At 37.4% G+C, this 26,398-nt stretch overlaps 2 protein-coding genes across 6 annotated transcripts; one reads left to right on the top strand and one right to left on the bottom strand.

Annotated features, from left to right (window-relative positions):
- Window positions 1-2,258: 2,258 nt before the first annotated feature.
- xpnpep1 (X-prolyl aminopeptidase (aminopeptidase P) 1, soluble) lies at window positions 2,259-25,516 on the bottom strand. Of its 5 annotated transcripts, none has more exons than XR_013294895.1 (22): window positions 25,385-25,514; window positions 23,945-24,045; window positions 22,401-22,525; window positions 22,079-22,142; window positions 21,606-21,710; window positions 20,263-20,355; window positions 19,594-19,737; window positions 18,421-18,516; window positions 16,036-16,117; window positions 14,284-14,494; window positions 12,940-13,029; window positions 12,768-12,818; window positions 11,834-11,892; window positions 9,843-9,920; window positions 9,685-9,756; window positions 9,558-9,618; window positions 9,359-9,428; window positions 7,080-7,253; window positions 6,322-6,398; window positions 6,138-6,236; window positions 5,825-6,001; window positions 2,259-3,149 (listed from the first exon to the last, which is right to left on the bottom strand). XR_013294895.1 is itself a non-coding variant. In XM_077571499.1 (22 exons), the coding sequence occupies exons 4-22, from the start codon at window positions 22,515-22,517 to the stop codon at window positions 5,882-5,884; spliced, it is 1,863 nt and encodes a 620-aa protein (XP_077427625.1). In that variant the 5' UTR covers window positions 22,518-22,525; window positions 23,945-24,045; window positions 24,124-24,179; window positions 25,385-25,516; the 3' UTR covers window positions 5,462-5,881. The 5 variants fall into 5 exon arrangements, 3 of the variants coding, with proteins under 3 accessions (XP_077427626.1, XP_077427625.1, XP_077427624.1); XR_013294894.1 differs by lacking the exon at window positions 2,259-3,149 and adding an exon at window positions 5,462-5,719; XM_077571499.1 differs by lacking the exon at window positions 2,259-3,149 and adding an exon at window positions 24,124-24,179 and having other exon boundaries at window positions 5,462-6,001; window positions 25,385-25,516.
- Window positions 3,012-5,459, top strand: LOC144055500 (uncharacterized). The gene is made up of 3 exons (XM_077571503.1): window positions 3,012-3,183; window positions 3,879-3,975; window positions 4,901-5,459. The coding sequence occupies exons 1-3, from the start codon at window positions 3,084-3,086 to the stop codon at window positions 5,205-5,207; spliced, it is 504 nt and encodes a 167-aa protein (XP_077427629.1). The 5' UTR covers window positions 3,012-3,083; the 3' UTR covers window positions 5,208-5,459.
- Window positions 25,517-26,398: the final 882 nt, after the last annotated feature.

Genomic DNA, 26,398 nt, shown 5'->3' with positions numbered 1-26,398 from the left:
CTGATACAATAAAAGCAGCACAAACCGGCACCCAAGTTAACCAGTCGTTGTGTGCTGAGTAGTAAACCTTTGGGTGACTGTGAAATAAATCAGTGCAGGACCCTCCCGCTGAACCACATTTTGAACAAATGAATCGCACCAGAACGTTAATTCCCAGCTAGCCATGTGTAAACATGACATAGGCAAGGAGGGGCGATGAAAGATGTTCAGGAATTCACTGGACGACACAGATGACAGATGGACGTGACCGCTTCCGAACTAACCCCCCCCCCCACCCCCCCCCCCCAAAAAATCTTTAAAAAATAAAATAAAAATCACTTATTTTCTTTTGAAACACACACAGACGAATTGAATTTTAATGAAACTAATCCACAATGCTAATTTAGATCAGGAAAATATTAGGCAGGAAAACACAGAAGATTAGTGAGGCTGTGAAGATATTATGAATTCAATTACAGGTCATTATCTCTTATTAACATGAACACATGTCCAAGAAAGAATTTGGTGCAGGGAAAACTACAGAGTTGAAGTTGTTATGTTAGCAATTACGTATTTTATTTTAAATTTATCTTGTGTCCAATGCTTTTTTTTGAATGCTTTTATTTTGTCTCATTGAGAATTTGTGGGACTTACTGAAATTGACCGTATAGTGTGAATGTCAAAATGTGAGTATGAAAGCTTGCTTGCTTGCCCAGTGCCACTCGTACTGGTGTCTGAAAGGTGCGAATGTTTGGCCACCAGAGTGTGAATGTGTGAGCGCACGAACAATGTATCCAATGTGAAGCGTCTTTGCGTGTCAAAAAAAGCGCTAAATAAATCTGATCCATTATTGTCTGTTTGTCTAAATGTGCCCTGTAATTGGCTGATGATCCCCATCTGCTGCCCGAAGTCAGCTGGGATAGGCTCCAATACACTCGTGACCCTAATGAGAATAAGCAGTGTTGAAAATGGATGAATAGACATAAAATTGTGTGTCGGGGGGAAATGAATGCAGTGTATTTTAATTCCCCATCTGTTTTCAATTTCCAGCATAATCATAGCAGTTCCTTTATTAAATCGCCATTGGCTTCTGTTTGAATTGAATGCTCTCAGCTTTGTAATGAAGACAAATGAGGTGTATCTAATGACGGGTCGTTTCACTTCAGTGGCCCTCCAATTTCTTACTGTTATATGGATGCAGTATTTCCTATTTATTTCTGAAAAGATGAAAAGCGTTAAACTGCGAGATATCAATCTTCTCTATTTCTACTGCAAACAACCTCAATGCATTTGACAAAGTAGAAGCTTCATTTCACTTCGAAATGTTTTCCACGGCGCATTTTTTCTCTGCTGGTATTTACAAGTGTACATCCCTTCCTTCTTCTTATTGATTAAAACGATAGTCACTGGTGTCTTATCCTAACCCTAAATAAATAATCCCCGTCCCAATCGTATATGAGTGAGTTGATTTATGTCAACTGGTCCACTGAAATAAACCATTAGGCTATACCATCCAGGTGCCTTTCAAAATTGAAACAGCTTTGCCTTGCTGCGTGCCAGGAGTGATGTCAAAAATCAAACCAGGATGAAAACGTTCATGAGGGAGTCAAATAGATATTTCATGCTCTGTGTGACACTCGGCCCATCATTCACTCGCACTCTGCCTTTGTTTTTCCACACCGTGTGCTGCTCTGCAGGAAAACAGGAACGCTCAAGTCAGTCCACCAGATGCGCCGACCTGACTGAGGAGCAGAAATCAAAGCAAAGTGCGACATCTTGTGAGTGTTTAGTGAAGTGCAGTCTTGCTCGCAACGACGATCTTGTTTGGACCAGCAAGTCTAAAAGAAGTTTGAAGGATGACTTAAAAAAAAAAATACCTTAATTGGTCAAGAAAAATGCTGTAGGGTTTTGCTGTATCCCAAAAAAGAATAAGGTATTAGAAATGTGAATTACTTACACATTTTCACGAAATAATTTAATGACATACAGTTTTGGTGCTAATATGTTTACTTACATGCATCTACAGACGTGATATTTAAAAGACAAACAAAGACAAGAAACTACATTTAGTGTTGTCCTTACACCATTGTCCATTTTAAATTTCATCAACATATCCGTGGATTGACGAAAATATACTAATTAGAGTCAATGTTTTTATTTTTTCAGCAACTACAATGGTGTTATTTTGAATGGAATATAACTCGTGTATGTAAAAAAAAATAAAAAATAAAAATAAATTCAAAAACTAAAACCAATTAAAAGAAACAGATGCCATTTTCCAACTCAGCAGCCCCAAATTACCTAGAAACAATTCAAATATATTTGGTGCTCTATTTATTTATTTATGTATTTATTTATTACCCAAATTATAAAACGCAAAACCATCAAATATGTGTGAAGTTAATCAATATGAGTTTCTTTTTCTTTTTTTGTAATGTACTGAAATCTGAAGTTTTCCATAATATTTTAATTTGGCATTAATCTGAATATGACACACACACACACAGGAAGGTCGATACATTGCCTCCACGTGCAGCTTATCTTTTCATAAAGCCCACCCTTTAGTAGATGCTGAACTAATGACACAATAAATGGCATTGTGGTGCAGGATGAAATGAAGCATAAGGAAAGGGAGAATGCTGCCTTTGTTTTTCATTGGACTGATTTTGCCCCTGCAACTTTTTTGGAAGCAAATCTCAAACAGAGGCCTGCTCGGGTTCCTCTCTAAAGGAATGCTTTCAATTGGACTCCAAATTACATGGTGACATAGATGCAAGAAAATAATTTCTTTCTGCCTGATTTACTGACCTGTTATGTGACAGTAGTGAAAACACAACGAAAGGAATCATCGCATCATTTTCAAACTTTCCTCTTTTCATCAAAAACAGTTTTGAAAGACTGCAGACTTTCTCCCTTGATCGTCCCCCTAAACAAAGTGCTTGAGCAGAATAATGAGCAGTAAACACGAGGGGGAGCGGAAAAGAGTTGAAATGAGGGGGTGTCTCCATGGCAACCGATCCAAGCCATTTGGGTCACATGGCCCAAGCTGTTTTTGAATCCAATGGCAGAAGCTTGAAGCTCAGCTTTGCTGGTTTGCTAGCGAGATGAGTGGAGCGCAAGAGGAGCGAGTGATGACACTTCACAGCCTTCGTCTCAACGCAACTTTGGATCTGCATGATGAGGACACAAAAACAGCGGTTTTGGGTCTGGTATCCTCTTTTATATAATGTTAGACCAGGGGTCACCAACCTTTTTTACACTGACCTTTTAGGTACTGATTAATGTGTAGACTACTAATTTGATACACGCTTCTGAAATAACAGATTTGCTCAAATGACTTTAAATGTTATGACTATACATTTCTGCAAGTGTTTACATTTTCAATTGATCAATGTCAATGTCCCATCACTTGTGAGCTATTTTTAGAACAGGCCCTTGGACCACTTATGTGGACCTTGGGGGCCACCTAGTGTCTGCAGGCACCAATTTGGTAACCCCTGATGAAGAACTTGATATTCTATTGGACCCATATGGAGCCGAACCTGGGTTCAATAGAACAGAGCTTATGTTTGTCATTAAAATCACACAGTTGTATTTTGAACTTAAAATGGATCGTGCAATTTCCTGCTCATATTATTATATTATTATTATTATTGATATATCATTATGGGTACATGTGACATGTTGTATGCTTGTGAACGGCTACAAACCAAATCGCCCTACAAAGGACAATTTAATAAATCGAAGTGGATAGAGAATAAATGCCAAGAAGGCTTTTTTTCATAGCTTTTAGTTCCTCACTTAACTAACTTTTTCATTAATGTTCCATAGAATCATAAGCAATTTTGAGGTTCAGATGCAACACACACAGCAACATTGTTGTGTTTTCTCCATCCCAGAGGGGAACGTTTTCGACATAGTCATCATTGCCTTGGCCTTGTGTATCCTCTTCATCACTGCCGCCTACTGCATCTGTGTGTGCTACAACCGCAGCAGGTGAGGCACACACATACAGCACAGTGAATGTGGTCCACCATCATTAGTTTGCACTGTTAAAATGATCAAATTGTACGCAACCAGAATGTCACTCAGTAAACGCAGTCCTCCGCCAAGGCTTAACTGTAGACAACAGTCAATGAAAAATTATAAAGCGTTTTTGTTTATCAATGAATGATTTATTAATTTATTTAACCGTAACCCATTTCTATGGAAGGTATTCACTTGAAAAAAAAAAATAATCTCACATTTTTCCGATTATTATTATTATTTTTTTGTGCGTTGAGTTTTTTTTTTCTGTTTTATGGAACCACCCACCCGCCATTTTTGTAAAGATTTTGGATTTTTGCAATTTTTTTTCATAAGAAAATAAAAAATGAAGGAAAACAACACTAGTTATTCTGAAAAACAGAATATTCCATAAACTGAATTTTAAAAAACTGAGAGAAAAGAGAAAAATAATCTATAAAACTGAAAAAAATATTCAGAAAAATTAACAAATGTATTCAGCAAAACAAACAAAAAATCAATAAAACAAAAATCATAAAAACAGAAAAAATATTCTATAAAAACAATATATATTTTTTAATGAATTAAAAAAAACACCCTCCCAAAATTACTCAGAAAAGTTTTTTTGTTTTGTTTTACTAGTGAATGCAATATGCTTGCATATAAACCGGCTCCTTACAGTAAAAAAATTAAATAAAGAAAAAAGGCTTTTTTTTTTTTAATTAGTTTCGGGTGGGAATGGGCTTCCATAATATTCCAATAATGCCATAGTGACTCAAACTGTGAACAATGAATTTATGTCCACCTGTATCCAAATCCTCATCAAAATGCAATGTGTTCCTTTTTCGCATAAGCAATTTTTGTTGACTTTTTCATACAAGATCATTTTGACAGTTAGTGACCTCTTTTTCTCCAGGCAATCAAAAAGAGCCCAAGTGTATGAGAGTGCAGTGACAAATGGAGAGCCAGTGGACCCGGTTGCAGTCAGGGCGTTGAAGAGATCAACTAGTTTCATCAACCCGCTGGCCTTCTTTCGCAGAGCAGAGGCAGCTAAAGACAACTCCAGAATCTATTACATCTACAGCAACCCGCTGCCTGTGGGAGTCAAGGAGGATGAAGAGAACACAGCCAGGCAAATCACACTTCCGACCATTAAGGAGTACGCACAGGACCCCAACAGTGGGGTCATCCTAGACCCACCGATTTTTTACATGCAGCTTTAGATTTGGGATAATGCTACATTAAATAACCCAATAATTACAGTATCTCTCTCGTGTAGTGTTTCCTTTTTTTTTTTTTTACTGTTTCAAGTTGATCTTGTAGTGCTTAATACATTTTCTAAACATAAGCACAAAATTATGTTTGACTGTAATGTACAGTAGATTGTAATATTAGACCATTGAAAGTACACATGCAGCATATTTATTATTCAATATGTACAGTATGTTTTCGAGTCTACATTTACAATGTACACAAATTTGATTGCACACGTGGTGAATGTGAATAAAATTGGAAAATGTTATGCATATCAGAATACTCAAAATGGGTTTTAAAGCATGTTGGATGAGGCAATACATAGACTATAGCGTAAGTACAGAGGTGATTTGATTTCTGCATTACCTGTGTACAGTTGCATACAGGCTGCCACTCGCCAGCCAGCCTCATCAAATCTGACAGTGAAGTGATGGTGAAGCTGAGCTCTAGTTTGTGATAAGCTGATCATTTGACAGTTAAACTATGAAAGACAATTACACCATTGATTAATTTTGATCTTTAATAAAACTCTTGATAGGATGTTGTGTTAAAAAAGAAGTGATATGAAAGAAGATGAGACACGTACAAACAATGATCACCGCGCAGCACTGGATAGCGCGGTAAACGCCAGCTTTTCGGTCCCTCACGCGATGGGTTGTGCCTCCCGGACGAGCCACTCCAGCGCCTCCTTTCTGCCTTGGCGCTCCAGCTCTGCCCCGACCACCTCACGGCACGTCCTGTGGTACTCGTTCACCCAGTCCCGCTGTCAAACGGAAGCAAACGCAAACACCCTTTCATGTGGTGCGTCTACTGAAAGGAATCTTTGGTAAATAAGAAATGAACTTGCTCGGCTTTTGAGAAGCAGTAAAATGTTGTTGGACATGCTGGGTAATGTTTACCTCCTTCTGGGTGAGCAGCTCTGTGTTGATCATCTTGACTTGGATGGGAACCAGTGTCAAAGGTTCAAATGTCAAGCTACCTCTATTTCTGTAATTGTACTAGAGGAGACCAAAAAACACAGTGTCATAGTTAATGAATGAATAACACTTGCACAAATTGTAGAATAACTTGATTAAGTCTTACTTTGGGCTTAGTTGGTACAACAAGAACCACATTTTCTAGTCGGATACCAAAAGCTCCATCTTCATAATACCCTGGTTCTACAAATTAAACAAGAAAATGTACATTTAAAAAGGAAGGGAAAAACACACACAAAAAAAAAGAGCAAATAAAATATTAGCACTTCAATAAAAATAATGACTACATCATAAACAAAATATGGTAGTCACTAGGGGTGTGCCAAAAAAATCGATTCTCATAAGAATCGCGATTCCCATTTGGAATGATTCAGAATCGATTTTAAATGTCCCAAAATCGATTTTATTTATTTTAATTATTTTATACTGTCTTGCCTTTGTCTGTGTGTGCCTTTATTTGGAGTGCTGTTCATGTTGTACCCGGTTTGGCCGCTAAAGGGCAGTGTGGTTCCGCGCGGTCTAATACACTGTTAAGTTGTAGCCACATTAGAGAGTAGAAGGAAAAAGTCACGATCAAGTTATTCCAATAAAAGCCGTTCTTTTGAGTGATAAAAGTGCCGCGAGTAACGCGCTAATTAGCATTAGCGAGTCAGACTGGAGTAGATCATTACAATTCCTTGCACATCTATAAGACTGAAGCAAAAATCATTTGTGAATCAAATCATTTAGAATCAAAATCGTTCTTAATCGAAAATCGAATCGAATCGCTGACCCAAAAATGGGAATTGAATCGAATAGTGAGACATTCAAAGATTCCCACCCCTAGTAGTCACTGATTATCATTCTTAATGTGGCAACCCATACCATCGCTGATAATCATGCCCGCCTCAAGAGGTTCATCAGCGAAGGTCTTGTAGCTGATGCCGCAGGGCCCCTCATGAACATTAAGAAAGCAGCCAACGCCGTGACCTGTGCCATGCAGGTAGTCAAGGCCTGATTCCCACAGGGCGGCTCGTGCAAACGAGTCCAGCAGGTGGCCTGGACAGTGGAAAGAAGGTTACAGCACTGTTAGACAACAGTTATTCTCCTCACATATGCATCCATTTTGTATATTACTTATCCTCATCATGGATATGATGGAGCTAATCACAGGCCACAGAGACATATACTTTTTGGGGAGGAATATGAGAGGAAGTTTGAGTACGTGGAGAAAACGCACAGAAGCATGGGAAGAGCATGCAAACATGCCTGACCCGGGACTTCTTGAGTATGAGGCGGACATACTAACCACTACGCCATCATCCTCATATAAATTTATAAATGCAGAAGCAATTTCAGCAAAACTGAACACACACTGTTTATATATTATAATTTCCCCTTAAATATATTGGTTTCTTGATATATTAATTGGATTTGTTCCTTGACCACATACATTTTTTCATCTTTCTCCAAAACAGAATGTAATAACAACAGTAAGTAGCATGCAAAGCATTTAACAGTTCAATTCCTTTCAGTGTGGTATTACTTAAGGCAGGGATGTGATTTGACCAAAGTGAAATTATCTGAAAATTTAGCCGGGGGTCTGGGGGCCGCTGGCACCCAGCTAGGTCCAGGAAATAGACAAAACAACAGCATAAATTTTCAATGTATATTGAACTATCCCATATAAAATGGCAGTTTTAGTCAACTCAAAATCAGTCACATTCAAAAACATTGGACTGCCTTTGCTTTTAAAAACTATCACTGAGAATATCATCATATCTAACTAATGTGATTACTAAGTTAACACATAAATAATGTTGAAGAGTTCAAATTTCATGAACAAATAATTGTATCATGACCAAATGAAAAGTAACTCATATTAGAGCATACCACAAATGTCTTTGTTATAGCAGAAGATGTTATCTGTCGGAGTCATGTGCATACACAATGAAATACAAAAAAAAGAAAAAATCGTATTTTTTTTTTTGAGGGGGAGATAAAAAAAAGCGGAATTCCGCGAATTAGCGGAAAAATCACATCCCTGTTAAGGCCACTTGGGGCAGTACAGTACTGAATAATACCATCATGTAGACACAAATGAAGAAGAATACACTTCTACTTCTCTCCAACTACTCAATATATATTTTTCAATACCAATAATTATTACCTCACACACTAGCACAGGGGTGGGCAAATAGATGCCCCTCAATTAATTTAGGGGGGAAAAAAAATCTTAACAAAACGTGAATAAACATTCAATATACGTTTTCCACAAAAAATGGGGGGAAATGTAGAAAATCCAAAATTAGAATAAATATTTGAAAATATTCAAATCCATGGGTACAGAACTCCAAATATGCAAACATCAAATGTAGTTTAAAATTGTAATACCACCATTTACCACTAGATGGCAGGCATGCCTTAGTTGCGCTGACACTTGGCTCTTATACTTCCCTATACTACAATGTGACTGGAATTATTTTATGCAGATTTGAAAGATATTAAGTACAAACAGTACCTCAATAACATTAAAAATTTTGAGTGAGTAGATTTTTGTGAGAAAAAAAATGTACAAAATTAGTTCTTGCACTTAACGTTCATTTCTTCTGCAATTTTGTGCTGTCCTTGATTGATAACTTTTTATGAGAGAGCCCTTTGCACTGGAAAAAAAATACACTTATGTGGTTACATATTTTGTTATTTGCTTCAAACCCTTTGTTTTGGGGATAGATGATCTTTTAAACATGCATTGAGAAATGTATGATCAAAAATTAAATACATTAAGAGAACGTATTTCTGCGGCCGTCCCCTGAAAATTCCTCAACCCTTCAGTGACTTTTATTTTGTGTGTGCAAATTCTTTATTTTACTCTCTTCCAAGTGTAAATATTACTCTAAAATGAGTCAGATTTACTCTACAGAATTTACTGTGTAGTCACTATCCTATTTGGCATATATTTTGTCCATTAAAAAAAAAAGCATTTTTAGAGTGTGTGGTCTTATGTGGCTTCACCAGTAGCACTAATAAAAAATTAAGATTAAGATTCACTGATTGTCACACCCACTTAAATGGGGTGAAATTCATTTCCGCATTTGACCCAGGAATGAACTGTTATGGGCATACTGAACAAGTTGTCATGCAAATTTGAGTTTAAGTGGTACCTTTGGTTCCATTGGGGAAAACCGCAGCACTGACAGCAATGTGTCCCTTTAGTACGTAAGTAAAGCATTCCTTAAAAAAAAAAATACAAATGAAATGGCGTCATTTCAGACACATTACCAGGAAACGGTTGTAATTATAGTAATGTTGAAGGTGAAATTACGTTCTGGCATGTAAAGTACTGTGGGCAGTTGTTTGCACCTTTTCATATGCAGACGGGGTTCCAAAGTGCATTGTACGGGTGACGTCTGTGGTGCCATCACTACCAAAGAGCAGACAAGTCAAACTACATGCCAATCAAATGGTTGTGTGTGAACAATTAGTTTACATGTACTGGGCTCCAGAATCGATGAGGTAAACTTCATTGACGGTAAGCGTTCTGTTGGTCTCAGGCAGAGGCCTGCAAAGACAAGCCAGGTCACTCGTATGACAAACACACCAAAACAAATGCTAAACAAACCCGAGTGCGTCTGTGGCTTTTCTGACCTGTAATGTATGATTGCCCCATTTGGCCCAACGCTGGAGATTGTAGGGAAACTAAGGCCAACAAAATGTTTCTGTTGGCTGCAAAGACAAATCAGAATTGTAATTAGTTTATTGTTATTATTTGGCGCTTCGATTAATTCATTTAACCCCTCATTTGGTTCACAAGGAAGCTGCTGGACCTTCCCAGGAGCTCTACACTGTGAGGCAGAAGTGCTAACCGGCGGTAAAATGTGCTGCCCCCAAGAATAAAATTATAGGCTATAAGCCTCTTCTGCAGATCTTCTGGTGGGATCCCGAGGCATTCCCAAGCAAGCCGGGAGATAAAGTCCTTCCATCGTGTCCTGGGGGACGTGCCCAGAACATCTCACCAAGGAAGTGTCCAGTGGGTAGTGCCCGGACATCCTACGGAGGAAACTCATTTCGGCCAGTTTGAGCCATCATCTTGTTTTTTCGGTCATGACCCACAGCTCAGGTTTAAGAATGTAGATCGACCGGTGAATTGACAGCTTTGGCTTTTGGCTCAGCTTCTTGTTTATCACAACAGACTGACATATCCAGTTTCATTCTTCCCTCCCTCGCGAGCAAGATTCCAAATTACTTGAACTCTATCACTTGAGTTTCATTGGGCTGAGAATTTGCCTGGTAACAATTCTGTTCATCAAATCAGGGGTGTTGGTTGTGGGGGACAGAAAACAGGCTTCCCTAGCCCTGCTAAATTGTCTCGGGCTTTATGATAAATTAATCAGATTTAAGGTACTGAATTATGAAAATGAGGTATAACTGAAAAAGTTAACATCTTTATTACATCTATCAAGAAGTTTCCAAAACCGTAGCTTCAAACAAAATGTGCAATATGTATCAAGGAACAAGATTTAATGTCATACTAACTTTAAAACCAATCTGTATCAGATTATTCACAATGTAGATCAGGTTGTAATTTGTTGTTCTTATGTCATGTCTAATTGGTGCCTTGGATCTCAACAAAATCCTAAATCTGGATTGCATTTTTTTATCTGTTTTTAATTAACGTCCTTGATCCTAAACATTGTCTGATTCATTTTGCCAGCGATAGAATAATCGAATTGTTCGTAGATCCTTTCAGGCTAAAGCAATGCAGAGAAATGAATGAATGTTTGTCTATATGCTGTAGAGGGAGCTATCACTCCAGGATGACTTTCATGAGACAGCTTTGTAAAACATGACATGAATTTGACCTTGAAGTATGGGCTGGAAAGTGCCACTAGAAACTCACTTAAAACCATTTATATTTAAATTGAAATCACCAAACTTGAATACTTGCATTGCAAACCAAATACATTCATTCATTAACTGAAACACTTATACATTTCATCATTTTTAATTCTGTTTCAAGTTTATAATGGTTCAGTTCCAAACGAAAAAATTCAAATTCAAATTTTACAATTTAGATTCAGTTTTTTAATGCAATAATTCAAATTAAAGAGGAAGTCAAATACATATTCTTGACAATATTATCTTCTACAACCCCACTCATCTAAAAAAAAAAAAACGGCATTTAGATTAATATTGCGTTTATGGAATATGAATTGGGCAACAAAATTCACCCATATTTATCCATCTAAATGGGCGACCATTTTGCCAATTGCTGTTGACTGAAAATGACATCACCGTGCCTAAGGGCTCAGCTTGCAAAGGTCACATGACCAAACCCAGACAACATGTCGCAAAATGGCTGCCCTACGGATAAAAATGGGTGATTATTAACCAGAATGTTGTGTTTATACCAGAACACAGAACATCATTATTGTCAAGAACATTTTCTACCTGGCTTCCCTTTTAAACAATACAAATTAAATTTATGCGATTCAAAATCAGCTTTTTATCGCAATTATTAAGTGTAGTGACTCAAATTCGAATGTAAATGATTCAAATTAATTTTCTGTTGGCAAATATTACTTCCTATACAGAAAATCTTGGAACGAAATTTGAAAATACTCAAGAACAAACATCACCTGCGTAGTTCCTCAGCCTTGTCAGCAGCTGAGATTTCTGTTACAGTGCCTTTTGGTATCTACAAAACAATTAGGACAACAAAATGACAGCAAATTCAGTAAACAGTATGTGTTTCCCCGGGGCACAAAACTGTGAAGCAAATGGTTAACTTGTGCAAGTATTGTATTTCACTTCAAGCATGTCACAGTGACAGCATGGTTCGAAATCTGGGCTCATATCCATAAAGAATTTGCATGCAACACAATCCTCATGACTCAATTCTGAAAGGGCACATGTACAATTACATGAGTAAGGATTTAGTCAGAGGATACACAAACTAATTCCTCATAGAAAAGATGAAAGCCATACATAAACTAAAGTCTTAGAAGTGCTGCTGAATAGAAGTGGAGCAATTGCCTTATAAAAAGGTTTAGGAATAATCTGAAGAACAGCCAGGTGAGTGAACATAATAAATGAAAAATAAATAAATAAAGACTTTCATTGACAACAATTAATGGATTAACTTGTCGATAATGCAAAAATAGAATGGCAAAATGCATGGTTTGCAACTCACAGAATTGAAGACAACGTCTAACTTCATTCGTCACTACAAACCCACAAAGACATGTACTGTAAGCTAATGTCACAGTTTAGCTAGCAATATCAAGACTGGTATGGGACCAGTAAAAACTATGTGATTGTGAACACACTGTACAGTATAAGTACAGCCATGTTACATTACTAGGGGTGGGATGGTTTATGAAAATTGTCCAAACGGTTTGTTTCGACTGTTATGGTTCAGTTTGCGAAACTCTCCCCCATTTAATAACAAGGTGAAGCAATAGTAGCTACTGAGCAACAGGATAAGGGTCACCCTCACAGTCAAGAGAGTTGAGGACTCTTTATAAATACAGCCCCAAGTATTTTAGGTAATGTTGAAAAACATAAAAGTACCTCTTTTTCCAACCAAGCAAAGAGGTCGCAAAGAGCGACTGCATCCTTGATCTGTCGGGAAGACGACGGAACATTTATGAAACGTGAATAAAGTCAGTGATGCGGTTTATGACGATTTTAGTAAATGCATGCATGGATTTACGTGGATTACAAATGAGGCTGAAGATCTTACATGGGCTGTTCTCATGCCTTGAATCTCCGTGGTGTTCTTCACCGCCTTGGCAAGGCAGAGAGGAGTATAAGGAATGGGGGACCGGTGGGCCTGTATACACAGCAAAAGAAAGCACGTACTGTTTGAAAAGAATACACTCAAATTAAAGGAGAAAAGAGTACAAGAAGGGTGCAGGCAAATAATAAGATAAACTTGTTTACTACTGTGATGCAGTTTGCATGTGGTGCTCAAAATGTGAGCTGCTGGTTGCCTTATCTTATTCTTTGTTAAAGCAGGTAACTGAGATGAGTTCCTTATTTTAACCCCTTCGGACCCATAGATGGTTGCAGTGGACATGACATATTTGCATGTTAAACCAATAAAAACACATCATTTGGATGATGTCAACACTTCTGGTTCATGATTGGATCCTGGCTAACCAATCACAATCGCAAGTTGATTTGTATGGTGTTTATATTAAAAATGTTACATATAAGCTTGGTAAGGTTACAGCCACACTATCCTGTCGTCCACTATAACAAATAAAAACATGAGATTATCCATTTTTTTCTCTCGATGTTGTTCTTATGTGGGAAAAGAGTCAAGATCTGTAAAAAAAAAAAAAAATGCCCAGCAGAAAAACAAGGTGGGTCTGAAGGGGTTAAATGCTGACCTGGAGGCAGCCTGGGTTTAGTTTCTTGCTCAAGGACAGTTCAACAGCAGACATTCAAAGTTGTAATTCTTTTTTTTTTCTCAGGGGGAAAAAAGAAGAAAAAAGAGAAAGAAAAAAAAGTTGGGATTCAAACTGGTCACCCTTTGTTCACTGGACAACACGCTCTACCAACTGAGCCACAGTCACCCCACTTTTGTACATTATTAGGGGATATACTACTACTCGTTTATGTCAGCAGTGTCGTTAAATGAATAATTATCAATCAATGCCAATGTAAAATTGATTTTATAAAGGCAGATGTTTTACAACTCTATGAATTGCTAGTCACAAATGACATCAATGAAAAATCTGCATGTTTTAATTATTTTATTCAAACACTTTTTACTAGATTATGCCAAGAAATTAAAAGGCAATGAGTCTATGTTCCCTGAAACTGAGATGTCTGGGAATGTGTTTATTCTCACACATTCACGAGAACGTAATGAAGCTCATTAAAAGATAACGATCGTAATCTGAACCAACATCATCACAAAGCAAATCAAAACGAGCCGCTATCATATGAAAGACTTTGTTTAATGCCACACAAATCTTGATAGAATCTAACATGCTTTTTTTTTTTATATCCTCAGTTATGGAAAACATATATATACTGTACTGTATATTGTATCTTTAAAAAGTAAACAGTCTCTCACCTGGGGGATGACCTGTGTGAGAGCACAACTGGCCTTGTCACAGAGCCACACTTTGTCCTTGTGGCCGAGTGCGGCGCAGATGGCTTGCAGCTCGGTGAAAACCGATTCGTATGGGAACGTTTGAATTTGAAGCTCAGGCTTGCTGGGCATGTCCAGCTGCAGATGCTCTCGCAGTGATGGCTCGGCTAGACGCTTTATATCCACGAAAAGCCTGCAGAAAGATTCAGGCAAAAAGATGCATAGAAGATATCGTTTATTTTATTTATGAATTTATTTATTTATTACAAACAAGTTAATTTTAACTTCCGTCTTCGAGTGAAAGAGCTTTGAAATGATCTGCAATTCAACTAAAGGTCCCTGACATAGATGGATAAACAAAGACACATTATTAGCTATAAATAAATAATAATTTTCAGGCCAATTAAATGGAATGGACTATATGCACGGCAGCTCATGACGTATTTCCGGAGAAAAGTGAAGGAGCCATACGAACTACTGTTTTCTTTTTATTATAAACTATCGAGACACCATCTGGAAGAAAAATAACCTCATTCTTTAAAATTGTGTTAACGTGGATTTTTGTCAGAGGTACATTCAATAGCTCGGAGGTGGTGCTTTTCAAGGTGGAAAATCTGAAAATGTCATTTGTAATAGTGACTTGTGGAATAGCTCCTCCTGCTAACTCTGTGGTGCGTCATTATGTTCAGTTTTGATCACGTTTACTACCAGTAAGCTGGTACTATAAAAGAGATTTAAGAAAAAATGTTTATACATTGGGCGAGACAATTTAAACTATAGCAACATTGAATCGACAAAGGTAGTTTGTTCGTACATGTGAGGTGAGTCAATGACACTCTGTCACGGAGCTTTGTGGGAACATTGATCCTGATCCTGCTGTCAGTAGTTTAGTCAGTAGCTTGTCATTATTCTTTTATTATTGGTTGTCTTGTATGTTTTCATAAGCTTAGTTTTGTTGCATCTGCACTATAGAACATGACCATAAAGGCTTCTTGTTCTTCTTGTGACTGTGTTTTTGTTGAGTTGAGCATGTCAAACAAAATAAGGCGTGCTTGCCTCTATGTTCACACGGATCTGCATGGACTGAGAAACAGCAAACAGAAAATCAGATATGGTGCTTTGATCGCATCACTGACATTTGGATAACTGGAGCAATTAATAGAGCAATGTGTTAATTACTGCACCTTGATGTTATTTCAGCAACTGCAAGTATATTTCAAAGAAAGATGGTATCACTATGCGTTAGACCAGAGGTCCCCAACCCTGGTCCTCAGGGACCGCTATCCAGTCTGTTTTCCATGCCTCCCACAGCCAACACAGGTGATTCATATCATCAGCTAATCAGCAATCTCTGGAGAAGGCTGATAACGATCTCCACCTGTGTTGGCTGTGGGAGACATGGAAAACAGGCTGGATACCGGTCCCTGGGGACCAGGGTTGGGGACCTCTGCGTTAGACTAGCGCCCGAAATTAGTACACCTGCTTATCCTAAATGCAAAATTTAGGTGTGCTTAGAGTCCATTGGAGAGGTTTCATACACACACGCACGCACGCACACACGCACACACGCACACACTCACACACACACTTCATGACCTCTCTCATATGAATGTGTCATAGCACATTGGTTGAAAATCCTTGCAGTAACAAGCAAAGCATTTGAATGAACTCTAAACTATGCACACACAAAAAGCTCTGCAACAAATTAAATGAATCAATTAATTGTACTCCAACCTTATTGTGTTGATCCCAACAATGGCATACGCAAAGAAGACAGGGTTATACTCAATATCTGCACCACGGAGGTTGAAAAGCCCTGGACAAGAGAAGAAAACCACAATAAATGTTAAAATTATTGGCATTATTGCCTACAATTAATTTGATAGCTTTATTATTTTTCATGTACAACTAATACCTTTAAAAACACATTTCGCCACTTTCGCCAATTTCGCCTGAGAATGACATCACAGGTGCTCAGCGCTTAGGTAACGACCAATTACCCGTTTTCTGGGTTTGGTCATATGATGTTAGTAAACGGTGCCATGATTGGTCGTAAAAATGTTTACTTCTTACTCCTGAAAATGGTTAAATGAGTCAAGTATTCCTTTAAGCTATTTGAGATTAAACAAGGATAACTGCAACTGTTGTATGTAATACAAGTGCATCTCAATGAATTAAAACATTATTGAAATTTAATTTACTAATTTAGTTAAAAAAGTAAAACCCACACATAGATCCATTAAACAGTCAAATTCCTACCTAATCTCTATATTAAAATGCATTTTGATTGTTCCTTTTGTAATATTGCAATTCTTGAGATTGTGAATTTGCTGTAAGGTCAAGTTATTAATAATTTCACGCTCTGTGTAGTGTATTTGTGATATACAAGATTACATTATTCAAATGAACTACTGAAATAAATTGACTTTTTTATTTGCAATATTCAACTGCAAGAGCTGCACCTACTGTATAAATTGCCTACTTTTTTTTTTTCTCTATCAGTGATCCTCTGCAGATGCCTGAGCAATTCCCCTTCAGACCAAATGTCCGTTTAGTCCAAATGCAAGCTGATGACAATCACAATCACTGCAATTAACATGAACCCTCCAAGCAAACAATCAGAAGTAAGAGCTCTTCACGGTCAACAAGGTGCTCAAAGAGACATGAAGTGGTACGCCCGTGTATCCCGGGGTCCTTGGATCGTGATCATGTATCAAAGCTGACTTATGGAAGAGACGTGACACTGCTGCACGCATGAAAAATTGGCATGAGTTGATCCCAATACAAAATACAGTTATTGTAAGTAGATCTGTTTTTTATTTGTAATAAAATGCATGCTGAATTACTTTTAAATCACAGTCTAGTATTCATATTTTTCATTTACCTAGATCTGAATGCACCTGTTTGCAAGTATTAATTTAATTTACACCATGACACCATGCACACGTAAAGCATACATAACTACGGTACATATCTGACATACTGTAATTTCTCAAAACTATCACATCACATTATATAGACCTTTCCTGGTCCCTTAGGGTTGTGAAAAAAGTGTACTTTCATTTCAATATCATATTTAATAGGGATGCACGATAATGCTACTTTCAACCAATATGATAAATAAATCATTTAGAAAGTGCCGATGTCGATAACTTAGTAAGCTGATAATTGTTTGCAAAATTAACTTGAATACAAATATACTTTCGAGTCCTACTATAAGTCTAATATGTTTGATAAATTGAAACGTTGTGTAAAGCACCATGAAGCTGAATTTGATTGATATCTCAGCTTCAAAGACAACCAGTAAGTCATTTTGAGTTTTCCAAAACAAAACAGTCATGTTTTAAAAATGCAACAAAAAACTGCGAGGGTAACATTTTGGGGAGACACAGTAAAGAAAGCCCACATTGGCGACATGATGCATCTTCTGTGAACACGAGGTTGCGCGCATTATGATGTCACAAATATGCGAGACTACCATAGGAGAGGGGAGGGGTTGACGAGTTGGGCACAACTTGAGCCACAAACACAACAGATGGACCAACGTGGCATGTCTATTATTATCGGCTGATTTCTTCATTATCTGGTTTATCTGTATGACGTCAAAATGATTGATAATTGCCGATAATTATTGGCCACCGATATTATCGTGCATCCCTAATATTTAATGTCTAATGTTTCAAATGAATATATAATTTACATAATTTCCTCATGGAAATAAGGACCATTTAGTATTTCTCTGTGTGTTTTTGGCGTGCCAAACCTCCGCATCACTTCCGTGTTTATCTTCCGAGCCACGCGTAGTTTTGAGAAGTATTCTAGTAAAGTGTTCTGTGATCAGCGGTTGTTCATCGATAGAGGGTGATAGGACGATCTGAGTCACCTTGAAAGGGACAAAAATTCAATACATTAACCCTAACCCAAGTAGTGGCACTGCACATCTTCTCACTTTGGCTAACGTGCTCTCTGGAAGCTCTTGTTCATACAACACTGCAAAAAAAGCCTGCTCTTGCATCCAATCTACATTAATAAACACAATTCCGTTTATATCAAATGTAGAATACGCCCTGACTTGAAGTCAAGTCATTTATAAGCATTTACTTACATGCATTTACTTACATGCTATCTCATCCAGTGCTGTGGCAATGAACCAGGACATTTTTCGTTCTGTCATTTTTGCACGTAGCGCTGTGATCTTGTCTTGCCATGACATACCTGTAGAGAAGATATGGTCAATCATGTATTCATATTGTCTTGATCTAATCTCCAAAAAAAAAACACACACACAACAAAAACATGGTTGGCAAAAGTGAGAATAAAAGTTCAGACATGGTTATAGTGTTCCCCTGCATAAAGTCACGATTCGCTACTCGCAAATTCAACCATTCACAGAATGCATCCATCTTGTGGCATCATTATTCAGCCGAAAACCTTCAAGCAGAAAAAAGAGAAACTGAAATGGTATGTCGTGGTATTATTCTAGGGCAGAGGTGGGCATCGAGGGCCGGAGTCCTGCAGGTTTTGCATGTTGCCCTTCTCCAACACAGCTGATATATGATCAGCTCATCAGCAAGCTCTGCATAAGCCTGATAACGATCCTGTTGATTGGAATCAGCTTGTGTTGGAAGTGAGAAACCTACAAAACCTGCAGGACTCCGGCCCTCGAGGACCGAGATTGCCCACCTCTGTTCTAGGGGAATGACGACCACAATCAACTGCCAAGGCTGTGTGTTTGGTAACGAGTAACCAGACCTGATCAGCAGGGGATTAACAGCTTGCAGCAAATGTTGATGATTACTGCTCTTTAGATAATTCACTGCACTCAGACAAAAGATGTGCAAGAATAATGATGTCATCATTTCTACAACACATGCCAAATGACCTATTAATAAGACGAGCACAACATAATGTCCACGTTTATTTAAAATCACAGAAGAGTGAGAAATGTTTGTCCGATTCATTCATGAAATTTATACATTAGATCCAGCAAACTCTCTTTAATGAGTCTATTTCTCCTTTTAATGTAATGTTTTCATGTACTACAGTGTCCGGAATGAATTAGTTCAACATCACTGGAAAATCCGTTATCTTAAAATGCCACTTGACCTTTTTTTTTTTACACTTAAAACAACGTACTTCCATGATGGTTACTTTGGGGCAAGTCCTGTAATCACACCGTGTAACCATTTCCCAACAGCCATTTTATTTGCAGATTTTTGCTATCAGGGTTGGTCCCTATTCCTCACAAATAGTGGGAGAACAGTCTATTGATTGATACAGTGTTGTACAGACCCGTGTAGTCCAATCCCAAAGTACGAAGATGTGTGCTGGGTCTTTGTGGACGGTCACTCCACACCACATCGATGAGGTTTTCCTGCACTGCTATGAGAGAGTGGCCCGCGCTGGTCAGTGCCTTGGACATGGCTTTCCACTGATCTGACATGGAAAGCAGGCAGGACAAAAATAACACATTTAACACATAACAAAGTGCATCAATATATTTTTTTATTGATACTACATAAAAATTTGGATTATTAAGTGAAGAGCTTTACTTCAGAAAAGCACACTCAGGTGTCTTCTTTGTATGCCACTATGTGTATAAAGCAATTAACTAATTCACTGCCATTGACAACTATAGACGTCAAAAATTCATTTGAACTATTTCTATTAGTTTAACTTTTTTTTTCAACAAGAGTATAAAAACCTAGAATTTTTTATTGTACATTTAGAACAGATATAAAATGTGTGATTAATTGTGAGTTAACTAGTGAAGTCATGCGATTAATTACAATTAAAAAATATATATATATATTTTTTTTAATGAATTTATGGCAGTGAATGAGTTAACTGTCCCTACCAAGTGGACAGTTAAAAATGTTTTATTGATACTATAATGACAAGCACTCTATGGTTGTGTCTCCAGCAGGGAATTTTGAAATATGAAATGAAACTACAAAATACCTGCAGCAATGATCCAAGGGTCGACACCCACTTTGGAGTTCTCTGGCAGGACACTTATCAGCCAGTCCTCCTGAGAGGGTGTCTCCTTCAGTCCTGTATGACAATGAAAAAAGTGCATTTGAGCATGAAATGTACCTTATTTTTAAGTGTTGAATTCCAAGATATAGGCAGGAGTGGAACGATTCATCATGGACTTTACGATTTATAGTTCCATTCAATGTCATTCCGTACAACATATCTCGATTGATCTAATATCATTTTAAAAGTTAAGTCAACTGATTGCATCGATACGGGAAATAATGCATTGGATTTAAACACAGCAGAGTTCATACAGTACGGTAAGGATATGCTTTTTTAACCTTTTTTTAAGCACTTTCAGTCTGCCTGTTTTTTGTCGTCGTCATCATCTCGTGACAGCAGACAACAAAGCGTGAGCACAGCGGAAACAGAAATTTTGGTCCATTGTGTGAAAACACTAAATAAGTCGCTTGCTTTTTACAGGTTATGTAAAGGTCAAGTACTGTTAATAATACCATGGCAACATGACAAACCTCTCCGACCGCATACTGTACTATTGTACTTTCACACAATACCGACCAACCAAGCACCTTTCGCAGCTTTACTAAGTAAGGTAACGTCTGCACTGACAAAGCCCCTGGCGTTGCCAGAATGGTTAGTCAGCGACTAGCCAAAAAGGCCAAGTAGCAGATAAAGCTACTGTTAATTCAGCCTGAAAATGTGTTGGTTGCACTTGGTTGCACTTGTTTTTGTTGTTTTTTATATTAATATAATATTGTTTTGTTAAAGAACAAAAGCAAACGTAGCAGGTTAGCCCAAAGTACTGTTGAAATGTTGGCTGCACATCCGTTTAAAAGCAAACAAACTGTAAATTGAATATTAAAAAAAATATATAATATAAATATAAATGTGAATGCATTTTTACGTATATATATATATATATATATTTATTTTAATTAATTGATTTAATTCATTTGTAATTAATTTAATAAAATTTTAATTAATTGTTTGTCTATTATATCCATAATTTATACCAGAATCTTTTACAAGAAACAACACAAACCTAGGAAACTTTGATTCACACAACACTGCGCAATAGCCAGGTATTCATTTCACACTCAAATTGGTTGAATTTCTGTCTAAAAAGTTATTAAAGAATCAATTATAAGTCACGACATCATTTCAAATCGTATCGTTCTAAAATAACCATAAATCATAAAATGAAACTAATACACCCCTAATATCTGGTGTTAGTAAGTGCAGTCACTCCAAATGATCTGCAACTTGACTGATAACTTTGGGATGAAAATGAGGTTGTTAATTACCCATCTTCATAAGGGTCCAGTTGTTGTCCATCTGCTGGGTAGCCTGAAGGAAATAACGGCCATCAGTCCACATGGCGGCGTACTGCTCGGTGACGATGGCTGTACCTATACATCACAACATTCACACATGACTCAAAAACCAATACCACAGGCACAGACAGGCTCATTGTTGTCTCTACAACCTCAAAAAAGTGGTTTTAAATGTAAAAGGTTTTAAGCAAGTCTGGCGACAGTAACATGATGCACTTTGAACATTTAATTTGGTGATTCTTTTGTCACTGTACCTCACCACTTTGAGAATGACTGCTCTACAAGATACAGGTGAAATGTCTAAACGTGAATGTCTATAAAGTCTAATAAATCAGAATTTAAAAGTGTTCAACTTTAATGACGTCATTTAGCATTGAGGGCGGAGTCCCTGTAGCTTTCCACAAAGTGCTTAATCGTACAAAACCCACATCAAGGACAGGTACCTGCTGATCCGTTGAAACCGCAGATAAACTCCCGTCTGCAGTCACAAGGTGCAATGTATTCACTCTTAAAGACAAGGAGACAATACAGACGTAAAACATGGGTAGATCACATCATTAACAATCAGGGCAAAGTGGTCCTCAGCCCAGATGCCACCTTGCCCATTTGTCCTACTCGCATTGTGACTTGGACAAGGGGAGGGGAAGGTCAGAAGCGAGAATTCATTTTAAAAGGTCGGACAAGCAGAAAATGGGTGCAGAATCACACAAGCAGTGGAGTTTATATTTACAGTAAGTCACCTGTAAAGAGGTGAAAATGATTTACCTGGTGGGCATCACCAGAGGGGATGATATAAGCTTGAAGAGGCTCAGACACGTATTTACAATTCTTCATCACCTGGCGGAGATGCCTGAGCAGCTCTCCCGTGATCTTTGGAGACATGTTCCCGTCTAAATGAACAACAATGAAAGAAAACGACTTCATTCGGCTGGAAGAGAGTATAACACAGCATTCACATGACAAACAATCAAGTACAATAATCTGGTCTTTATCATTAAAAACCTGAAGCACAAACATTACCAGACATTTGGGAGGACATGGAGACTTCAGACGACCGAAAGAATGACTCACTCTTAACTGGCTATCTATTAACGTGGAGCTCGGAGGTGGCTACACCTCGATCTTTAACCCCTGTAACATGCTGATTCATCAACAAGAGTCTTGAAAGTCTTAAAAGGATTACACTCACTAGACACTTCATTAGGTACTTCCACCACAATCACATCAAATCCAATACAATAATTCAGTTTTTATAGAATGAACATTGTTATTAGCTGCTTATCATCACCTGAAATCCCATCCATAATCATTTTCAAAGCATCGCCAATGCAGTTGTTTTTTGTTTGTTTGCCATTTAAAACTCACAAACTGAAGCACACACAAAACAGGTTATTGTCTATATTTTTATATTTTATTTATTTTTTCAAAAGTAAATGAACACTTCAAATGCCTCTAAAAGTCCAAACAAAAAATCAACTCACAAAAAAAAGTCCCCATAACAAATCAATTCACACAAAAAAAACAAAAAACAATTGAATACTTATGTACAGTACAATACCTAGCCTGCTGCCAACACTGCTTTTCTTGCCAATAATTTTCCATCTTCACTATTTGAGTAAAATTTTTAGAGCAAGAGTAAGGATTTGAGACACGATGATAATTTTGATGCGTTGACATCTCAAAATTTTGGCTGGCCCGAAAAATTGGTCGATATTTTTAACTGAAACCTGTCCGCCAAACAGAAGGTTGTTCCCCGAGTAGAAGATGAAATTTTGCGAAATGAAAATATTGCGAAATAATGAAGTTATACTTGTTTACTTTTATATGAAGGTGTTTTTTGACCTGATTTTCAAAAGGTGATAAAACAAAAAAACATTCCTCAAATGTTTTTAGCCACACAAAAAGCTCAATCTGATTTTCAAAATTCTGTTTGTAATCAGGTTGAAGTGGCCTTTCCAAACTATGACAGCCTTTCTTTTTCTTTTTTTTATCCTGGAATGTCGCTACTATGATGCGGACTCACTAAATCATACTAGGCTGCTCGTCTGTAAAGTTCTTCAATAAACATATATATGCTTTAAGATATTTTGTATTATTTTTGTCTTTTAATTTTGACAACAATATTTTTTTTCACTTGTACTGAAAATGCATATTGACTCCAAATATTGGTTGTCAGCCTCCTACTACTAATACATAATCGGTATCGGGTCTAAAAAATCAAAAATCAAAAATATCGGTCAATCTTTGCAACATACCATGACATTGCACTGACCTGACATGGTTGAGTGGAAAATCAAATTATGTTTTACCTGTTGGGGTCTACTGAACAGCTTCTGTTGAGGAGATTTTGTGTAGAGATTGCTAATGATGATATTGTTGGAGCTGGACTGATTTAGCCAGAATGTAGAAGCTACAAAAGAAAATGGGAGAATAGTTGCTTAGACAAGAATTATATGATCACAACAGGTTTGCATTGGAAATGGCTCACTGTGAATAACATGCTGAACTGCTGATAGTTTGGAGACTTCTTGTTGAGAGACAATGCTGCAGGATGAAATATTGACAAACTATAATCTCATGCACATAAAACACACATAGTGACATTTCATAGTATAATGACAAGTTTGTTCCATGGGGCTGATTCATAATTTGCTCTTTATTACTATGCATAAAGCGAGTAATATAAATATATAACACACACACTACTTCATGAAAAAAAGCACCCCTACTTAGAAGCATAGTAGTATACTTGTGAGTAACAGTTCTACCACAAAAATATGTAAGGAAAATTGCACAAGCAATAAAATATCAATGTTAGAAGATGGTAAATCTCACTCCAAGTTGAATAAAAGAACAAGGCTTGTCACTACATTTCAATTTAAGCTAGCTCGCAGTATAACACAATCAGACTCTGTGATAATTGTGTATGTCTACAAGACCAATCAAATTATGAGGCATGTTTTGCGTGGCCCTATTCCCATGTACCCCTGCCATAGCAATCATAAATGCAATTGATCAGCATATTTGATACAATTGTTGCAAAGGATCAGAGATGTATAAATTGTTGTTTGTTTGTTTAGTTTTATAAATAAATAAATACATATTTAGATTTATAAAAGTGTACCTAATCTTGTGGCCGGGGAAAAAGGTGTTAAATGCTGTGTAATAAGGTTCACTGCTCGGTCACAATAACGAACGCCCATTCAATGCGGAAAAGCTGCCAAATGTCACCCAATCACGTGGTAGGATTCTTCAACCATGAGCGTTTCCATTGGTCAACCGTCCCGCTTGCGATTGGCGTTTGTAAGTTGATATCTCTAAGGTACAACGCTTATCTTTTGTAATAACTCATCTTTTACTTGGTTATGGGCTATAACTAATATACACAATTGCTTTGCGTGTTCTGAAAATTGTATTACATTTGGCTGAGTGAGTTAGTTATAAGGCCAGCAGTACAACAGCAACAACAATATAATTTAGTTGAATGTGGTCTTGGGTGTATTTGTTTGGAAAGCTGAAGAACGTCAAGCTGATGTTTAAAACTCCTATTACGGCGCGTCTAAGGTTCGCTCTCGGCTTTCGTAACCAACAATGGCGTGAGTTCAAGTAATAGACGTGGGATGAGCAAACGTGTCGTTCATTCGAAACCACACCGCTTCTGCCATATGACTGGATTGGGGCCACGAACTCCTCCTTCGCTTTACGGTTGAATAACACCACATGCAGTACATAAAAAAATGAATACACACCCGGTATTTTCGGCTTGTGGATGTAGTTCTTGGGTTTAAAAACAAATGTCAACAACAAGTCTTTAGGGTTTGGTTTACAAACAGAAGGCAGCCATTTCGCTGGTGACGTCGTCGATCACGTGACTGCAGTTTTGTTCCAGTAGCGACGGAGAGACGCAACCTCGCCTCCTTTTTGTTTTTCTTTTCATTCATAAACGAGCTTTTAAAATTTAGCCCTACAAACCTATTTTATTATATTACTATGCTTTGTTATGCTATAGTCTTTATTATGTTGTTGGTAATAATAATAACAATAACTCTTACTACTTCTATTTTTACTACTACTACTAGTACTACTACTACTACTAATAATAATAATAATAAGAAGAAGAAGAAGAAGAATAGATTTTATTTGGAATGCACGTTCATTTGCCAGGAAAAAAACGCTTTTTATTGACAAAAAAAAAAGGTTTTTGATCCCTTTTTTTAATGCATCCACCATCTGCAGAGCCCTGAGGTGGTCAGGGATAGTGTTCCAAAGATGGGCCGCAGCAGCATTGCAGGCCTACTCTGTCACCCAAGGTGCAATTGGCCTGACTGGGTTCTGGGTGAGGTAATGTGGGTTGAGGAGTTGGTGAGATAGGAGACAGTGATGTGGGTTATCAGGAGAGAAAAAAATGTTTTTCACATCTTCAATCGCTATTGAGATATATCATAAATTTAGATATTGAGATGAAACACCCTGTATTTACTGGGAATTAGTGTTTCTATACAGTATTTAGGCTGTGCATCACTGTAATAATTTCATGAAAATGTCATAAAATTTTCCAACCCAATAATGTAATAATTTCACCTATAATTAAAAATAATAATAAGAATTTTCAGGAAATTATTACATTATGGAGTGACACATGATGCCCTGTTACTATAACAACACTAAAACTCAGATGTCCCAACTTGTGTTTTGAAGCAATGTATTGCTGGAAAGTACAGCAAGACTTTGGTTTGGACTTTTGGTTTTCTTTTCTCCTTAGT

The sequence above is a fragment of the Vanacampus margaritifer genome, chromosome 7, assembly GCF_051991255.1.
Source record: "Vanacampus margaritifer isolate UIUO_Vmar chromosome 7, RoL_Vmar_1.0, whole genome shotgun sequence".
NCBI classification, from domain to species: Eukaryota; Metazoa; Chordata; class Actinopteri; order Syngnathiformes; family Syngnathidae; genus Vanacampus; species Vanacampus margaritifer.
Note: the sequence above shows the minus strand (reverse complement) of the source record. Positions and strands in the feature narration are given on the sequence as shown.

Excerpts from the sequence above, each read along its gene's own strand:
- LOC144055500 (XM_077571503.1), top strand. The coding sequence starts at position 3,084 with ATGAGTGGAGCGCAAGAGGAGCGAGTGATGACACTTCACAGCCTTCGT. Across the intron at positions 3,184-3,878 it reads CACAAAAACAGCGGTTTTGG|AGGGGAACGTTTTCGACATA; the intron begins GTCTGGTATCCT and ends TCTCCATCCCAG. Across the intron at positions 3,976-4,900 it reads GTGTGCTACAACCGCAGCAG|GCAATCAAAAAGAGCCCAAG; the intron begins GTGAGGCACACA and ends CTTTTTCTCCAG.
- xpnpep1 (XM_077571499.1), bottom strand. The coding sequence starts at position 22,517 with ATGTCTCCAAAGATCACGGGAGAGCTGCTCAGGCATCTCCGCCAGGTG. Across the intron at positions 9,619-9,684 it reads GATTCTGGAGCCCAGTACAT|TGATGGCACCACAGACGTCA; the intron begins GTAAACTAATTG and ends GCTCTTTGGTAG. Across the intron at positions 6,399-7,079 it reads GGGCATGATTATCAGCGATG|AACCAGGGTATTATGAAGAT; the intron begins GTATGGGTTGCC and ends TTTAATTTGTAG.